Genomic DNA, 21,118 nt, shown 5'->3' with positions numbered 1-21,118 from the left:
AGCTGTATAGCGGTATAATACTACATGTATAATAGTCACACAGCAGCTGTATAGCGGTATAATACTACATGTATAATACTCACACAGCAGCTGTATAGCGGTATAATACTACATGTATAATACTCACACAGCAGCTGTATAGCGGTATAATACTACATGTATAATAGTCACACAGCAGCTGTATAGCGGTATAATACTACATGTATAATAGTCACACAGCAGCTGTATAGCGGTATAATACTACATGTATAATAGTCACACAGCAGCTGTATAGCGGTATAATACTACATGTATAATACTCACACAGCAGCTGTATAGCGGTATAATACTACATGTATAATAATCACACAGCAGCTGTATAGCGGTATAATACTACATGTATAATACTCACACAGCAGCTGTATAGCGGTATAATACTACATGTATAATAATCACACAGCAGCTGTATAGCGGTATAATACTACATGTATAATACTCACACAGCAGCTGTATAGCGGTATAATACTACATGTATAATAGTCACACAGCAGCTGTATTGTGCTATAATACTACATGTATAATACTCACACTGCAGCTGTATAGCGGTATAATACTACATGTATAATAGTCACACAGCAGCTGTATAGCGGTATAATACTACATGTATAATAGTCACACAGCAGCTGTATAGCGGTATAATACTACATGTATAATACTCACACAGCAGCTGTATAGCGGTATAATACTACATGTATAATAGTCACACAGCAGCTATATAGCGGTATAATACTACATGTATAATAATCACACAGCAGCTGTATAGCGGTATAATAATACATGTATAATACTCACACAGCAGCTGTATAGCGGTATAATACTACATGTATAATAGTCACACAGCAGCTGTATAGCGGTATAATACTACATGTATAATAGTCACACAGCAGCTGTATAGCGGTATAATACTACATGTATAATAGTCACACAGCAGCTGTATAGCAGTATAATACTACATGTATAATAGTCACACAGCAGCTGTATAGCGGTATAATACTACATGTATAATAGTCACACAGCAGCTGTATAGCGGTATAATACTACATGTATAATAGTCACACAGCAGCTGTATAGCGGTATAATACTACATGTATAATAGTCACACAGCAGCTTTATAGCGGTATAATACTACATGTATAATAGTCACACAGCAGCTGTATAGCGGTATAATACTACATGTATAATACTCACACAGCAGCTGTATAGCGGTATAATACTACATGTATAATAGTCAAACAGCAGCTTTATAGCGGTATAATACTACATGTATAATACTCACACAGCAGCTGTATAGCGGTATAATACTACATGTATAATACTCACACAGCAGCTGTATAGCGGTATAATACTACATGTATAATACTCACACAGCAGCTGTATAGCGGTATAATACTACATGTATAATAGTCACACAGCAGCTGTATAGCGGTATAATACTACATGTATAATAGTCACACAGCAGCTGTATAGCGGTATAATACTACATGTATAATACTCACACAGCAGCTGTATAGCGGTATAATACTACATGTATAATAGTCACACAGCAGCTGTATAGCGGTATAATACTACATGTATAATACTCACACAGCAGCTGTATAGCGGTATAATACTACATGTATAATAATCACACAGCAGCTGTATAGCGGTATAATACTACATGTATAATAGTCACACAGCAGCTGTATAGCGGTATAATACTACATGTATAATAGTCACACAGCAGCTGTATAGCGGTATAATAATACATGTATAATACTCACACAGCAGCTGTATAGCGGTATAATACTACATGTATAATAGTCACACAGCAGCTGTATAGCGGTATAATACTACATGTATAATAATCACACAGCAGCTGTATAGCGATATAATACTACATGTATAATAGTCACACAGCAGCTGTATAGCGGTATAATACTACATGTATAATAGTCACACAGCAGCTGTATAGCGGTATAATACTACATGTATAATAGTCACACAGCAGCTGTATAGCGGTATAATACTACATGTTTAATACTCACACAGCAGCTGTATAGCGGTATAATACTACATGTATAATAGTCACACAGCAGCTGTATAGCGGTATAATACTACATGTATAATACTCACACCGCAGCTGTATAGCGGTATAATACTACATGTATAATAGTCACACAGCAGCTGTATAGCGGTATAATACTACATGTATAATAGTCACACAGCAGCTGTATAGCGGTATAATACTACATGTATAATAGTCACACAGCAGCTGTATAGCGGTATAATACTCCATGTATAATAGTCACATAGCAGCTGTATAGCGGTATAATACTACATGTATAATAGTCACACAGCAGCTGTATAGCGGTATAATACTACATGTATAATACTCACACCGCAGCTGTATAGCGGTATAATACTACATGTATAATAGTCACACAGCAGCTGTATAGCGGTATAATACTACATGTATAATAGTCACACAGCAGCTGTATAGCGGTATAATACTACATGTATAATAGTCACATAGCAGCTGTATAGCGGTATAATACTACATGTATAATAGTCACACAGCAGCTGTATAGCGGTATAATACTACATGTATAATACTCACACAGCAGCTGTATAGCGGTATAATACTACATGTATAATAGTCACACAGCAGCTGTATAGCGGTATAATACTACATGTATAATAGTCACACAGCAGCTGTATAGCGGTATAATACTACATGTATAATACTCACACAGCAGCTGTATAGCGGTATAATACTACATGTATAATAGTCACACAGCAGCTGTATAGCGGTATAATACTACATGTATAATACTCACACAGCAGCTGTATAGCGGTATAATACTACATGTATAATAGTCACACAGCAGCTGTATAGCGGTATAATACTACATGTATAATACTCACACCGCAGCTGTATAGCGGTATAATACTACATGTATAATAGTCACACAGCAGCTGTATAGCGGTATAATACTACATGTATAATAGTCACACAGCAGCTGTATAGCGGTATAATACTACATGTATAATAGTCACATAGCAGCTGTATAGCGGTATAATACTACATGTATAATACTCACACAGCAGCTGTATAGCGGTATAATACTACATGTATAATAGTCACACAGCAGCTGTATAGCGGTATAATACTACATGTATAATAGTCACACAGCAGCTGTATAGCGGTATAATACTACATGTATAATACTCACACAGCAGCTGTATAGCGGTATAATACTACATGTATAATAGTCACACAGCAGCTGTATAGCGGTATAATACTACATGTATAATAGTCACACAGCAGCTGTATAGCGGTATAATACTACATGTATAATACTCACACAGCAGCTGTATAGCGGTATAATACTACATGTATAATAGTCACACAGCAGCTGTATAGCGGTATAATACTACATGTATAATAGTCACACAGCAGCTGTATAGCGGTATAATACTACATGTATAATACTCACACAGCAGCTGTATAGCGGTATAATACTACATGTATAATAGTCACACAGCAGCTGTATAGCGGTATAATACTACATGTATAATAGTCACACAGCAGCTGTATAGCGGTATAATACTACATGTATAATAGTCACACAGCAGCTGTATAGCGGTATAATACTACATGTATAATACTCACACAGCAGCTGTATAGCGGTATAATACTACATGTATAATACTCACACAGCAGCTGTATAGCGGTATAATACTACATGTATAATAGTCACACAGCAGCTGTATAGCGGTATAATACTACATGTATAATAGTCACACAGCAGCTGTATAGCGGTATAATACTACATGTATAATAGTCACACAGCAGCTGTATAGCGGTATAATACTACATGTATAATACTCACACAGCAGCTGTATAGCGGTATAATACTACATGTATAATAGTCAAACAGCAGCTGTATAGCGGTATAATACTACATGTATAATAGTCACACTGCAGCTGTATAGCGGTATAATACTACATGTATAATACTCACACAGCAGCTGTATAGCGGTATAATACTACATGTATAATAGTCACACAGCAGCTGTATAGCGGTATAATACTACATGTATAATAGTCACACAGCAGCTGTATAGCGGTATAATACTACATGTATAATACTCACACAGCAGCTGTATAGCGGTATAATACTACATGTATAATAGTCACACAGCAGCTGTACAGCGGTTTAATACTACATGTATAATAGTCACACAGCAGCTGTATAGCGGTATAATACTACATGTATAATAGTCACACAGCAGCTGTATAGCGGTATAATACTACATGTATAATACTCACACAGCAGCTGTATAGCGGTATAATACTACATGTATAATAGTCACACAGCAGCTGTATAGCGGTATAATACTACATGTATAATACTCACACAGCAGCTGTATAGCGGTATAATACTACATGTATAATACTCACACAGCAGCTGTATAGCGGTATAATACTACATGTATAATAGTCACACAGCAGCTGTATAGCGGTATAATACTACATGTATAATAGTCACACAGCAGCTGTATAGCGGTATAATACTACATGTATAATAGTCACACAGCAGCTGTATAGCGGTATAATACTACATGTATAATAGTCACACAGCAGCTGTATAGCGGTATAATACTACATGTATAATAGTCACACAGCAGCTGTATAGCGGTATAATACTACATGTATAATAGTCACACAGCAGCTGTATAGCGGTATAATACTACATGTATAATAGTCACACAGCAGCTGTATAGCGGTATAATACTGCATGTATAATAGTCACACAGCAGCTGTATAGTGGTATAATACTACATGTATAATAGTCACACAGCAGCTACATAGCGGTATAATACTACATGTATAATAGTCACACAGCAGCTGTATAGCGGTATAATACTACATGTATAATAGTCACACAGCAGCTGTATAGCGGTATAATACTACATGTATAATAGTCACACAGCAGCTGTATAGCGGTATAATACTACATGTATAATAGTCACACAGCAGCTGTGTAGCGGTATAATACTACATGTATAATAATCACACAGCAGCTGTATAGCGGTATCATACTACATGTATAATAGTCACACAGTAGCTGTATAGCGGTATAATACTACATGTATAATAGTCACACAGCAGCTGTATAGCGGTATAATACTACATGTATAATACTCACACAGCAGCTGTATAGGGGTATAATACTACATGTATAATAGTCACACAGCAGCTGTATAGCGGTATAATACTACATGTATAATAGTCACACAGCAGCTGTATAGCGGTATAATACTACATGTATAATAGTCACACAGCAGCTGTATAGCAGTATAATACTACATGTATAATAGTCACACAGCAGCTGTATAGCGGTATAATACTACATGTATAATACTCACACAGCAGCTGTATAGCGGTATAATACTACATGTATAATACTCACACAGCAGCTGTATAACGGTATAATACTACATGTATAATAGTCACACAGCAGCTGTATAGCGGTATAATACTACATGTATAATAGTCACACAGCAACTGTATAGCGGTATAATACTACATGTATAATAGTCACACAGCAGCTGTATAGCGGTATAATACTGCATGTATAATAGTCACACAGCAGCTGTATAGCGGTATAATACTACATGTATAATAGTCACACAGCAGCTGTATAGCGGTATAATACTACATGTATAATAGTCACACAGCAGCTGTATAGCGGTATAATACTACATGTATAATAGTCACACAGCAGCTGTATAGCGGTATAATACTACATGTATAATAGTCACACTGCAGCTGTATAGCGGTATAATACTACATGTATAATAGTCACACAGCAGCTGTATAGCGGTATAATACTGCATGTATAATAGTCACACAGCAGCTGTATAGCGGTATAATACTACATGTATAATACTCACACAGCAGCTGTATAGCGGTATAATACTACATGTATAATAGTCACACAGCAGCAGGCACAGCGCTCGCCCTGACATGACGCTCAGGATATCTGTGACACTTTCCATATATTTTCTGTGCCGGAGAATGTAAATGATAAATCTCTGTTCCTCTTTCCTGGGGGGAGGGGGGGGTTCCTGGGGGGGGGGGGGGGCTCCAGGATATCTGGACACAGAAGCTGCTCCGTCACCTTGTCTCTGACCCTCACATGATTCCTGGGGAAGATGCGCAGTATATCAGGGATCATATGTATTACACGTGATGTACACAGCGACCTCTATCCGGGGTCAGGAATATCGGATATAGTCAGGGATAACCTTAGGGTATGCAGTGCCAGACACAATACTCCCCCCCCCCCCCATCCTGTATTCTAGGAAACCATAGATATTAAGATTTTTGCATCAAGTGTATTTTAATGTCTTAGTAACTTAGTACTAATTACACCTATAGAGTATCCTCATATGGTCAGGGCAGAGCCAGGGAGACAATGGGGACAGGTCAGTAAGGGATTATTTCTGAGGAACTGAATGTATACACTTGCAACTTGTAACATCTCCCACCGGGGCTTTTTCTTGGGGCCTGGAGTCAGCCGGGGCCCAGAATACCGGAGTGGCTGGTGGTTGCGGCCTAGGCGCGCTATTGTCACGGTGCTTGATATGGGGGACCAGAGGGCTGTCCTACAGCCTGGCAGCTCTCCAGCAGGTGGTGTGTGCAAGAAATGATATAGAGGGAGAGGCTGAGGTACTGGTTCTCCCTGGGGCAACCCCTTAGTGTCTGTAGTGTGTGTCCCTGGTAGATGGATGGGGCAGCCCTTAGAGTCTGTAGTACGTGTCCCTGGTAGATGGATGGGGCGCCCTTGATGGTGATACAGCCGTAGCAGGGGCCAGACAGAGGCAACGTTGTGCATAAAAGTAACTTACAGCTCTTTATTCCAACCAACAGCAGCAACAGGCCAAACGATTCCTTACAGATAGTCGGATTACTGGAGTGATCTTGGAGAGGGAACCTCAGGAGTTCGGTCACCAGCCTGGATGCAGGGGCAGGCTGGGATGTAGCTGTGTCCAATGCTGGAAGCTGCAGCTTTGTCCTGGGTCTTCTATGTGAGCCCACTAGAGGTGTGAGGCACACGCTGTCTCTGGTCACTCAGTGTGGAGTTGCTCTGCCCCTCTGTCAGAAGCTGGGGCCTAAGAGCTGCTCATGAGGTGAGAACTCAGTACTAACTAACTGTCACTTCTCATCAGCCCCTGGTCAGGTGGTCTCACTCTCCAATCACACTCCAGTTACAAAGGTAGAACATCATTGGATGACATTAGTAAAACAGGTTAACCCTTGCCTATCCAGGCAGTATCTACCACTGCATATTCCTTCCTGGTGTACTGAATGGTACAAGGGGCTTATTCGCAGTCACTCCTCTGCCATACGCATTGGCAGGGGTGTTGCACACTGATGTTACTGATGTTACTATAGTGCAGTGACTATACCGATACCGTCCTATAGAGAAGTCACAGGAGCCGCATTTCTTTTTCGTCTTTGTAAAGAAATATGGCCAAACTTCTGCTGTTTCTTCATTTTTTGGTGGATGGAAAGCTGAACGCTTCCCTAGAATGGTGTTCACAAGCTTAGTGATGGTTGTAATTGTGATAGTGGTGAGGTTGTCACAACCTCTTAGTGGGGAGACATTTGTCCTGGTCACTCGGTAGATGGTGGACGAGGCCTAGAAAGCCAAAGCAGATGAGAGAGCCTCAGGTGCTCCCATGTTTTTTTTGGTGCGTTATCCACCTCAGATCATGTTGTGTTATCTGGGGGCCTGGTCATGTTGTGTTATCTAGGGGCCTGTTCATGAGGGGGCCTGGTCATGTGAGGAGCTGATCATATGGGGGCCTGATCATGTTGTGTTATCTGGGGGCCTGGTCATGTTGTGTTATCCAGGGGTCTGGTCATGTGGGGGCCTGGTCATGTTGTGTTATCTGGGGGCTTGGTCATGTTGTGTTATCTTGGGGCCTGGTCATGTGGGGACCTGGTCATGTTATGTTATCTGGAGGCCTGGTCATGTTGTGTTATCCAGGGGTCTGGTCATGAGGGGGCCTGGTCATGTTGTGTTATCTTGGGACCTGGTCATGTTGTGTTATCTTGGGGCCTGGTCATGTTGTGTTATCTGGGGGCCTGGTCATGTTGTGTTATCCAGGGGTCTGGTCATGAGGGCGCCTGGTCATGTTGTGTTATCTTGGGGCCTGGTCATGTTGTGTTATCTTGGGGCCTGGTCATGTGGGGGCCTGGTCATGTTGTGTTATCTGGGGGCCTGGTCATGTTGTGTTATCTGGGGGCCTGGTCATGTGTAATCTTGGGGTCTGGTCATGTGGGGGCCTGGTCATTTTGTGTTATCTGGGGGCCTGGTAATGTTGTGTTGTCTGGGGGGATGGTCATGTGGGGGCCTGGTCATGTTGTGTTATCTGGGGGCCTGGTCATGTTGTGTTATCTGGGGGCCTGGTCATGTTGTGTTATCTCGGGACCTGGTCATGTGTAATCTTGGGGTCTGGTCATGTGGGGGCCTGGTCATGTTGTGTTATCTGGGGGCCTGGTAATGTTGTGTTGTCTGGGGGGATGGTCATGTGTTATCTTGGGGCTTGGTCATGTTGTGTTATCTTGGGACCTGGTCATGTGTAATCTTGGGGTCTGGTCATGTGGGGGCCTGGTCATGTTGTTACCTGGGGGCTGATCATGTTGTGTTATCTGGGGGGATGGTTATGTTGTGTCATCCTGGGGCCTGGTCATGTTGTGCTATCTTGGGGCCTGGTCATGTGGGGGCCTGGTCATGTTGTGTTATCTGGGGGCCTGGTCAAGTTGTGTTATCTGGGGGCTTGGTCATGTTGTGTTATCTGGGGGCCTGGTCATGTTGTGTTATCTGGGGGCCTGGTCATGTGGGGGTCTGGTCATGTTGTGTCATCCTGGGGCCTGGTCATGCTGTGTTATCTTGGGGCCTGGTCATGTTGTGTTATCTGGGGGCCTGGTCATGTGGGGGTCTGGTCATGTTGTGTCATCCTGGGGCCTGGTCATGCTGTGTTATCTTGGGGCCTGGTCATGCTGTGTTATCTTGGGGCCTGGTCATGTGGGGGCCTGGTGATGTTGTGCTATCTTGGGGCCTGGTCATGTTGTGTTATCTTGGGGCCTGGTAATGTTGTGTTATCTTGGGGCCTGGCCATGTGTTATCTTGGGGTCTGGTCATGTGGGGGCAATAGCAGGCGATGTCATTACTATGTCATTGCTATGTGCTGCCCAATTCATCTTTCCATACATATTCTGCTGCCTAACTAGGGCTCCCCCACCTCTTGCTAGGAGCTATCATTGCCTTTCATCCATGTTGGGACATGGACATCGCCCTCAGGAATGGATTTCTCGTGCAGGCATGAGGGTTTCAGACAATCGGCTGACGTCACCGGCTTTCTGGGAAAAGTGGGCAGGATATGGAGGCCATGTGCATAGTATGGCAAAGCTTATTCCAAAGTCCTGACACTATGTAACCACACGGAAAGAGGGGCAACAAACCCGTAAGGTGACGAGCGAGATTATGTGGACGGTACATTATCAGTAATCTGATGGTTATGTCCTTTACTGTTTAGTCAATGTGTGGACATTAGACAAGCATTAATGTCCATGGTTTTATAGGATGGGGAGGGGGGGGGGCTGTGGTGTCCTGCAATAAACTCCTGCTCGACACCACACAACCTAAGGTTATCCCTGACTATATCCGATACTCCTGACCCCGGATAGAGGTCGCTGTGTATATCACGTGTAATACATATGATCCCTGATATACTGCGCATCTTCCCCAGGAATCATGTGAGGGTCAGAGACAAGGTGACGGAGCAGCTTCTGTGTCCAGATATCCTGGAAACCCACCACCCCCGCACCCCCCAGGACCCCCCCCCCCCCCCCCGCACCCCCCAGGAAAGAGGAACAGAGATTTATCATTTACATTCTCCAGCACAGAAAGATGTATGGAAAGTGTCACAGATCTCCCGAGCGTCATGTCAGGGCGAGCGCTGTGCCTGCTGCTGTGTGAGTATTATACATGTAGTATTATACCGCTATACAGCTGCTGTGTGACTATTATACATGTAGTATTATACCGCTATACAGCTGCTGTGTGACTATTATACATGTAGTATTATACCTCTATACAGCTGCTGTGTGACTATTATACATGTAGTATTATACCGCTATACAGCTGCTGTGTGACTATTATACATGTAGTATTATACCGCTATACAGCTGCTGTGTGATTATTATACATGTAGTATTATACCGCTATACAGCTGCTGTGTGACTATTATACATGTAGTATTATACCGCTATACAGCTGCTGTGTGAGTATTATACATGTAGTATTATACCGCTATACAGCTGCTGTGTGACTATTATACATGTAGTATTATACCGCTATACAGCTGCTGTGTGACTATTATACATGTAGTATTATACCGCTATACAGCTGCTGTGTGACTATTATACATGTAGTATTATACCACTATACAGCTGCTGTGTGACTATTATACATGTAGTATTATACCGCTATACAGCTGCTATGTGACTATTATACATGTAGTATTATACCGCTATACAGCTGCAGTGTGAGTATTATACATGTAGTATTATACCGCTATACAGCTGCTGTGTGACTATTATACATGTAGTATTATACCGCTATACAGCTGCTGTGTGACTATTATACATGTAGTATTATACCGCTATACAGCTGCTGTGTGACTATTATACATGCAGTATTATACCGCTATACAGCTGCTGTGTGAGTATTATACATGTAGTATTATACCGCTATACAGCTGCTGTGTGAGTATTATACATGTAGTATTATACCGCTATACAGCTGCTGTGTGACTATTATACATGTAGTATTATACCGCTATACAGCTGCTGTGTGACTATTATACATGTAGTATTATACCGCTATACAGCTGCTGTGTGACTATTATACATGTAGTATTATACCGCTATACAGCTGCTGTGTGACTATTATACATGTAGTATTATACCGCTATACAGCTGCTGGGTGACTATTATACATGTAGTATTATACCGCTATACAGCTGCTGTGTGACTATTATACATGTAGTATTATACCGCTATACAGCTGCTGGGTGACTATTATACATGTAGTATTATACCGCTATACAGCTGCTGTGTGACTATTATACATGTAGTATTATACCGCTATACAGCTGCTGTGTGACTATTATACATGTAGTATTATACCGCTATACAGCTGCTGTGTGACTATTATACATGTAGTATTATACCGCTATACAGCTGCTGTGTGACTATTATACATGTAGTATTATACCGCTATACAGCTGCTGTGTGACTATTATACATGTAGTATTATACCGCTATACAGCTGCTGTGTGACTATTATACATGCAGTATTATACCGCTATACAGCTGCTGTGTGAGTATTATACATGTAGTATTATACCGCTATACAGCTGCTGTGTGAGTATTATACATGTAGTATTATACCGCTATACAGCTGCTGTGTGACTATTATACATGTAGTATTATACCGCTATACAGCTGCTGTGTGACTATTATACATGTAGTATTATACCGCTATACAGCTGCTGTGTGACTATTATACATGTAGTATTATACCGCTATACAGCTGCTGTGTGACTATTATACATGTAGTATTATACCGCTATACAGCTGCTGGGTGACTATTATACATGTAGTATTATACCGCTATACAGCTGCTGTGTGACTATTATACATGTAGTATTATACCGCTATACAGCTGCTGTGTGACTATTATACATGTAGTATTATACCGCTATACAGCTGCTGTGTGACTATTATACATGTAGTATTATACCGCTATACAGCTGCTGTGTGACTATTATACATGTAGTATTATACCGCTATACAGCTGCTGTGTGACTATTATACATGTAGTATTATACCGCTATACAGCTGCTGTGTGACTATTATACATGTAGTATTATACCGCTATACAGCTGCTGTGTGAGTATTATACATGTAGTATTATACCGCTATACAGCTGCTGTGTGACTATTATACATGTAGTATTATACCGCTATACAGCTGCTGTGTGACTATTATACATGTAGTATTATACCGCTATACAGCTGCTGTGTGAGTATTATACATGTAGTATTATACCGCTATACAGCTGCTGTGTGACTACTATAAATGTAGTATTATACCACTATACAGCTGCTGTGTGACTATTATACATGTAGTATTATACCGCTATACAGCTGCTGTGTGACTATTATACATGTAGTATTATACCGCTATACAGCTGCTGTGTGACTATTATACATGTAGTATTATACATCTATACAGCTGCTGTGTGACTATTATACATGTAGTATTATACCACTATACAGCTGCTGTGTGACTATTATACATGTAGTATTATACCGCTATACAGCTGCTGTGTGCGTATTATACATGTAGTATTATACCGCTATACAGCTGCTGTGTGACTATTATATAGGCAGTATTATACCGCTATACAGCTGCTGTGTGACTATTATACATGTAGTATTATACCGCTATACAGCTGCTGTGTGACTATTATACACGTAGTATTATACCGCTATACAGCTGCTGTGTGAGTATTATACATGTAGTATTATACCGCTATACAGCTGCTGTGTGACTATTATACATGTAGTATTATACCGCTATACAGCTGCTGTGTGAGTATTATACATGTAGTATTATACCGCTATAGAGCTGCTGTGTGACTATTATACATGTAGTATTATACCGCTATACAGCTGCTGTGTGACTATTATACATGTAGTATTATACCGCTATACAGCTGCTGTGTGACTATTATACATGTAGTATTATACCGCTATACAGCTGCTGTGTGACTATTATACATGTAGTATTATACCGCTATACAGCTGCTGTGTGTGTATTATACATGTAGTATTATACCGCTATACAGCTGCTGTGTGAGTATTATACATGTAGTATTATACCGCTATACAGCTGCTGTGTGACTATAATACATGTAGTATTATACCGCTATACAGCTGCTGTGTGACTATTATACATGTAGTATTATACCGCTATACAGCTGCTGTGTGACTATTATACATGTAGTATTATACCGCTATACAGCTGCTGTGTGACTATTATACATGTAGTATTATACCACTATACAGCTGCTGTGTGACTATTAAACATGTAGTATTATACCGCTATACAGCTGCTGTGTGACTATTATACATGTAGTATTATACCGCTATACAGCTGCTGTGTGACTATTATACATGTAGTATTATACCGCTATACAGCTGCTGTGTGAGTATTATACATGTAGTATTATACCGCTATACAGCTGCTGTGTGACTATTATACATGTAGTATTATACCGCTATACAGCTGCTGTGTGACTATTATACATGTAGTATTATACCGCTATACAGCTGCTGTGTGACTATTATACATGTAGTATTATACCGCTATAGAGCTGCTGTGTGAGTATTATACATGTAGTATTATACCGCTATACAGCTGCTGTGTGACTATTATACATGTAGTATTATACCGCTATACAGCTGCTGTGTGACTATTATACATGTAGTATTATACCACTATACAGCTGCTGTGTGAGTATTATACATGTAGTATTATACCGCTATACAGCTGCTGTGTGACTACTATACATGTAGTATTATACCTCTATACAGCTGCTGTGTGACTATTATACATGTAGTATTATACCGCTATACAGCTGCTGTGTGACTATTATACATGTAGTATTATACCGCTATACAGCTGCTGTGTGACTATTATACATGTAGTATTATACCGCTATACAGCTGCTGTGTGACTATTATACATGTAGTATTATACCGCTATACAGCTGCTGTGTGAGTATTATACATGTAGTATTATACCGCTATACAGCTGCTGTGTGACTATTATACATGTAGTATTATACCGCTATACAGCTGCTGTGTGAGTATTATACATGTAGTATTATACCGCTATACAGCTGCTGTGTGACTATTATACATGTAGTATTATACTGCTATACAGCTGCTGTGTGACTATTATACATGTAGTATTATACCGCTATACAGCTGCTGTGTGACTATTATACATGTAGTATTATACCACTATACAGCTGCTGTGTGACTATTATACATGTAGTATTATACCGCTATACAGCTGCTGTGTGAGTATTATACATGTAGTATTATACCGCTATACAGCTGCTGTGTGACTATTATACATGTAGTATTATACCGCTATACAGCTGCTGTGTGACTATTATACATGTAGTATTATACCCCTATACAGCTGCTGTGTGAGTATTATACATGTAGTATTATACCGCTATACAGCTGCTGTGTGACTATTATACATGTAGTATTATACCGCTATACAGCTGCTGTGTGACTATTATACATGTAGTATTATACCGCTATACAGCTGCTATGTGACTATTATACATGTAGTATTATACCGCTATACAGCTGCTGTGTGAGTATTATACATGTAGTATTATACCGCTATACTGCTGCTGTGTGACTATTATACATGTAGTATTATACCGCTATACAGCTGCTGTGTGACTATTATACATGTAGTATTATACCGCTATACAGCTGCTGTGTGACTATTATACATGTAGTATTATACCGCTATACAGCTGCTGTGTGAGTATTATACATGTAGTATTATAGCGCTATACAGCTGCAGTGTGAGTATTATACATGTAGTATTATACCGCTATACAGCTGCTGTGTGACTATTATACATGTAGTATTATACCGCTATACAGCTGCTGTGTGACTATTATACATGTAGTATTATACCGCTATAGAGCTACTGTGTGACTATTATACATGTAGTATTATACCGCTATACAGCTGCTGTGTGACTATTATACATGTAGTATTATACCGCTATACAGCTGCTGTGTGACTATTATACATGTAGTATTATACCACTATACAGCTGCTGTGTGACTATTATACATGTAGTATTATACCGCTATACAGCTGCTGTGTGAGTATTATACATGTAGTATTATACCGCTATACAGCTGCTGTGTGACTATTATACATGTAGTATTATACCGCTATACAGCTGCTGTGTGACTATTATACATGTAGTATTATACCCCTATACAGCTGCTGTGTGAGTATTATACATGTAGTATTATACCGCTATACAGCTGCTGTGTGACTATTATACATGTAGTATTATACCGCTATACAGCTGCTGTGTGACTATTATACATGTAGTATTATACCGCTATACAGCTGCTATGTGACTATTATACATGTAGTATTATACCGCTATACAGCTGCTGTGTGAGTATTATACATGTAGTATTATACCGCTATACTGCTGCTGTGTGACTATTATACATGTAGTATTATACCGCTATACAGCTGCTGTGTGACTATTATACATGTAGTATTATACCGCTATACAGCTGCTGTGTGACTATTATACATGTAGTATTATACCGCTATACAGCTGCTGTGTGAGTATTATACATGTAGTATTATAGCGCTATACAGCTGCAGTGTGAGTATTATACATGTAGTATTATACCGCTATACAGCTGCTGTGTGACTATTATACATGTAGTATTATACCGCTATACAGCTGCTGTGTGACTATTATACATGTAGTATTATACCGCTATAGAGCTACTGTGTGACTATTATACATGTAGTATTATACCGCTATACAGCTGCTGTGTGATTATTATACATGTAGTATTATACCGCTATACAGCTGCTGTGTGAGTATTATACATGTAGTATTATACCCCTATACAGCTGCTGTGTGACTATTATACATGTAGTATTATACCGCTATACAGCTGCTGTGTGAGTATTATACATGTAGTATTATACCGCTATACAGCTGCTGTGTGACTATTATACATGTAGTATTATACCGCTATACAGCTGCTGTGTGACTATTATACATGTAGTATTATACCCCTATACAGCTGCTGTGTGACTATTATACATGTAGTATTATACCGCTATACAGCTGCTGTGTGAGTATTATACATGTAGTATTATACCGCTATACAGCTGCTATGTGACTATTATACATGTAGTATTATACCGCTATACAGCTGCTGTGTGAGTATTATACATGTAGTATTATACCGCTATACTGCTGCTGTGTGACTATTATACATGTAGTATTATACCGCTATACAGCTGCTGTGTGACTATTATACATGTAGTATTATACCGCTATACAGCTGCTGTGTGACTATTATACATGTAGTATTATACCGCTATACAGCTGCTGTGTGAGTATTATACATGTAGTATTATAGCGCTATACAGCTGCAGTGTGAGTATTATACATGTAGTATTATACCGCTATACAGCTGCTGTGTGACTATTATACATGTAGTATTATACCGCTATACAGCTGCTGTGTGACTATTATACATGTAGTATTATACCGCTATAGAGCTACTGTGTGACTATTATACATGTAGTATTATACCGCTATACAGCTGCTGTGTGATTATTATACATGTAGTATTATACCGCTATACAGCTGCTGTGTGAGTATTATACATGTAGTATTATACCCCTATACAGCTGCTGTGTGACTATTATACATGTAGTATTATACCGCTATACAGCTGCTGTGTGAGTATTATACATGTAGTATTATACCGCTATACAGCTGCTGTGTGACTATTATACATGTAGTATTATACCGCTATACAGCTGCTGTGTGACTATTATACATGTAGTATTATACCCCTATACAGCTGCTGTGTGACTATTATACATGTAGTATTATACCGCTATACAGCTGCTGTGTGAGTATTATACATGTAGTATTATACCGCTATACAGCTGCTGTGTGACTATTATACATGTGGTATTATACCGCTATACAGCTGCTGTGTGACTATTATACACGTAGTATTATACCGCTATACAGCTGCTGTGTGAGTATTATACATGTAGTATTATACCGCTATACAGCTGCTGTGTGACTATTATACATGTAGTATTATACCGCTATACAGCTGCTGTGTGAGTATTATACATGTAGAATTATACCGCTATACAGCTGCTGTGTGACTATTATACATGTAGTATTATACCGCTATAGAGCTGCTGTGTGACTATTATACATGTAGTATTATACCGCTATACAGCTGCTGTGTGACTATTATACATGTAGTATTATACCGCTATACAGCTGCTGTGTGACTATTATACATGTAGTATTATACCGCTATACAGCTGCTGTGTGACTATTATACATGTAGTATTATACCGCTATACAGCTGCTGTGTGTGTATTATACATGTAGTATTATACCGCTATACAGCTGCTGTGTGAGTATTATACATGTAGTATTATACCGCTATACAGCTGCTGTGTGACTATAATACATGTAGTATTATACCGCTATACAGCTGCTGTGTGACTATTATACATGTAGTATTATACCGCTATACAGCTGCTGTGTGACTATTATACATGTAGTATTATACCGCTATACAGCTGCTGTGTGACTATTATACATGTAGTATTATACCACTATACAGCTGCTGTGTGACTATTAAACATGTAGTATTATACCGCTATACAGCTGCTGTGTGACTATTATACATGTAGTATTATACCGCTATACAGCTGCTGTGTGACTATTATACATGTAGTATTATACCGCTATACAGCTGCTGTGTGAGTATTATACATGTAGTATTATACCGCTATACAGCTGCTGTGTGACTATTATACATGTAGTATTATACCGCTATACAGCTGCTGTGTGACTATTATACATGTAGTATTATACCGCTATACAGCTGCTGTGTGACTATTATACATGTAGTATTATACCGCTATAGAGCTGCTGTGTGAGTATTATACATGTAGTATTATACCGCTATACAGCTGCTGTGTGACTATTATACATGTAGTAATATACCGCTATACAGCTGCTGTGTGACTATTATACATGTAGTATTATACCACTATACAGCTGCTGTGTGAGTATTATACATGTAGTATTATACCGCTATACAGCTGCTGTGTGACTACTATACATGTAGTATTATACCTCTATACAGCTGCTGTGTGACTATTATACATGTAGTATTATACCGCTATACAGCTGCTGTGTGACTATTATACATGTAGTATTATACCGCTATACAGCTGCTGTGTGACTATTATACATGTAGTATTATACCGCTATACAGCTGCTGTGTGACTATTATACATGTAGTATTATACCGCTATACAGCTGCTGTGTGACTATTATACATGTAGTATTATACCGCTATACAGCTGCTGTGTGACTATTATACATGTAGTATTATACCGCTATACAGCTGCTGTGTGACTATTATACATGTAGTATTATACCACTATACAGCTGCTGTGTGACTATTATACATGTAGTATTATACCGCTATACAGCTGCTGTGTGAGTATTATACATGTAGTATTATACCGCTATACAGCTGCTGTGTGACTATTATACATGTAGTATTATACCGCTATACAGCTGCTGTGTGACTATTATACATGTAGTATTATACCCCTATACAGCTGCTGTGTGAGTATTATACATGTAGTATTATACCGCTATACAGCTGCTGTGTGACTATTATACATGTAGTATTATACCGCTATACAGCTGCTGTGTGACTATTATACATGTAGTATTATACCGCTATACAGCTGCTATGTGACTATTATACATGTAGTATTATACCGCTATACAGCTGCTGTGTGAGTATTATACATGTAGTATTATACCGCTATACTGCTGCTGTGTGACTATTATACATGTAGTATTATACCGCTATACAGCTGCTGTGTGACTATTATACATGTAGTATTATACCGCTATACAGCTGCTGTGTGACTATTATACATGTAGTATTATACCGCTATACAGCTGCTGTGTGAGTATTATACATGTAGTATTATAGCGCTATACAGCTGCAGTGTGAGTATTATACATGTAGTATTATACCGCTATACAGCTGCTGTGTGACTATTATACATGTAGTATTATACCGCTATACAGCTGCTGTGTGACTATTATACATGTAGTATTATACCGCTATAGAGCTACTGTGTGACTATTATACATGTAGTATTATACCGCTATACAGCTGCTGTGTGACTATTATACATGTAGTATTATACCGCTATACAGCTGCTGTGTGACTATTATACATGTAGTATTATACCACTATACAGCTGCTGTGTGACTATTATACATGTAGTATTATACCGCTATACAGCTGCTGTGTGAGTATTATACATGTAGTATTATACCGCTATACAGCTGCTGTGTGACTATTATACATGTAGTATTATACCGCTATACAGCTGCTGTGTGACTATTATACATGTAGTATTATACCCCTATACAGCTGCTGTGTGAGTATTATACATGTAGTATTATACCGCTATACAGCTGCTGTGTGACTATTATACATGTAGTATTATACCGCTATACAGCTGCTGTGTGACTATTATACATGTAGTATTATACCGCTATACAGCTGCTATGTGACTATTATACATGTAGTATTATACCGCTATACAGCTGCTGTGTGAGTATTATACATGTAGTATTATACCGCTATACTGCTGCTGTGTGACTATTATACATGTAGTATTATACCGCTATACAGCTGCTGTGTGACTATTATACATGTAGTATTATACCGCTATACAGCTGCTGTGTGACTATTATACATGTAGTATTATACCGCTATACAGCTGCTGTGTGAGTATTATACATGTAGTATTATAGCGCTATACAGCTGCAGTGTGAGTATTATACATGTAGTATTATACCGCTATACAGCTGCTGTGTGACTATTATACATGTAGTATTATACCGCTATACAGCTGCTGTGTGACTATTATACATGTAGTATTATACCGCTATAGAGCTACTGTGTGACTATTATACATGTAGTATTATACCGCTATACAGCTGCTGTGTGATTATTATACATGTAGTATTATACCGCTATACAGCTGCTGTGTGAGTATTATACATGTAGTATTATACCCCTATACAGCTGCTGTGTGACTATTATACATGTAGTATTATACCGCTATACAGCTGCTGTGTGAGTATTATACATGTAGTATTATACCGCTATACAGCTGCTGTGTGACTATTATACATGTAGTATTATACCGCTATACAGCTGCTGTGTGACTATTATACATGTAGTATTATACCCCTATACAGCTGCTGTGTGACTATTATACATGTAGTATTATACCGCTATACAGCTGCTGTGTGAGTATTATACATGTAGTATTATACCGCTATACAGCTGCTGTGTGACTATTATACATGTGGTATTATACCGCTATACAGCTGCTGTGTGACTATTATACATGTAGTATTATACCGCTATACAGCTGCTGTGTGAGTATTAGACATGTAGTATTATACCGCTATACAGCTGCTGTGTGAGTATTATACATGTAGTATTATACCGCTATACAGCTGCTGTGTGACTATTATACATGTAGTATTATACCGCTATACAGCTGCTGTGTGACTATTATACATGTAGTATTATACCGCTATACAGCTGCTGTGTGACTATTATACATGTAGTATTATACTGCTATACAGCTGCTGTGTGACTATTATACATGTAGTATTATACCGCTATACAGCTGCTGTGTGACTATTATACATGTAGTATTATACCGCTATACAGCTGCTGTGTGATTATTATACATGTAGTATTATACCGCTATACAGCTGCTGTGTGACTATTATACATGTAGTATTATACCGCTATACAGCTGCTGTGTGAGTATTATACATGTAGTATTATACCCCCTATACAGCTGCTGTGTGAGTATTATACATGTAGTATTATACCGCTATACAGCTGCTGTGTGACTATTATACATGTAGTATTATACTGCTATACAGCTGCTGTGTGACTATTATACATGTAGTATTATACCGCTATACAGCTGCTGTGTGACTATTATACATGTAGTATTATACCGCTATACAGCTACTGTG

The 21,118-nt window shown here is 39.1% G+C and overlaps 1 protein-coding gene across 1 annotated transcript in view; it reads left to right on the top strand.

Annotated features, from left to right (window-relative positions):
* The first annotated feature begins 9,951 nt into the window (after positions 1–9,951).
* Positions 9,952–21,118, top strand: part of LOC140069200 (Fc receptor-like protein 5) — a 65,459-nt gene continuing 54,292 nt past the window's right edge. Inside the window, exon 1 of the mRNA XM_072114618.1 lies at positions 9,952–10,072. Within this exon, the coding sequence (XP_071970719.1) occupies positions 10,012–10,072 (61 nt within the window). The 5' untranslated portion in view covers positions 9,952–10,011. The remainder of the gene's footprint in view (positions 10,073–21,118) is intronic.

This window comes from Engystomops pustulosus, chromosome 7 (genome assembly GCF_040894005.1).
Source record: "Engystomops pustulosus chromosome 7, aEngPut4.maternal, whole genome shotgun sequence".
NCBI classification, from domain to species: Eukaryota; Metazoa; Chordata; class Amphibia; order Anura; family Leptodactylidae; genus Engystomops; species Engystomops pustulosus.
The sequence above is the reverse complement of the archived record's forward strand: the minus strand, read 5'-3'. Positions and strand labels throughout refer to the sequence as shown.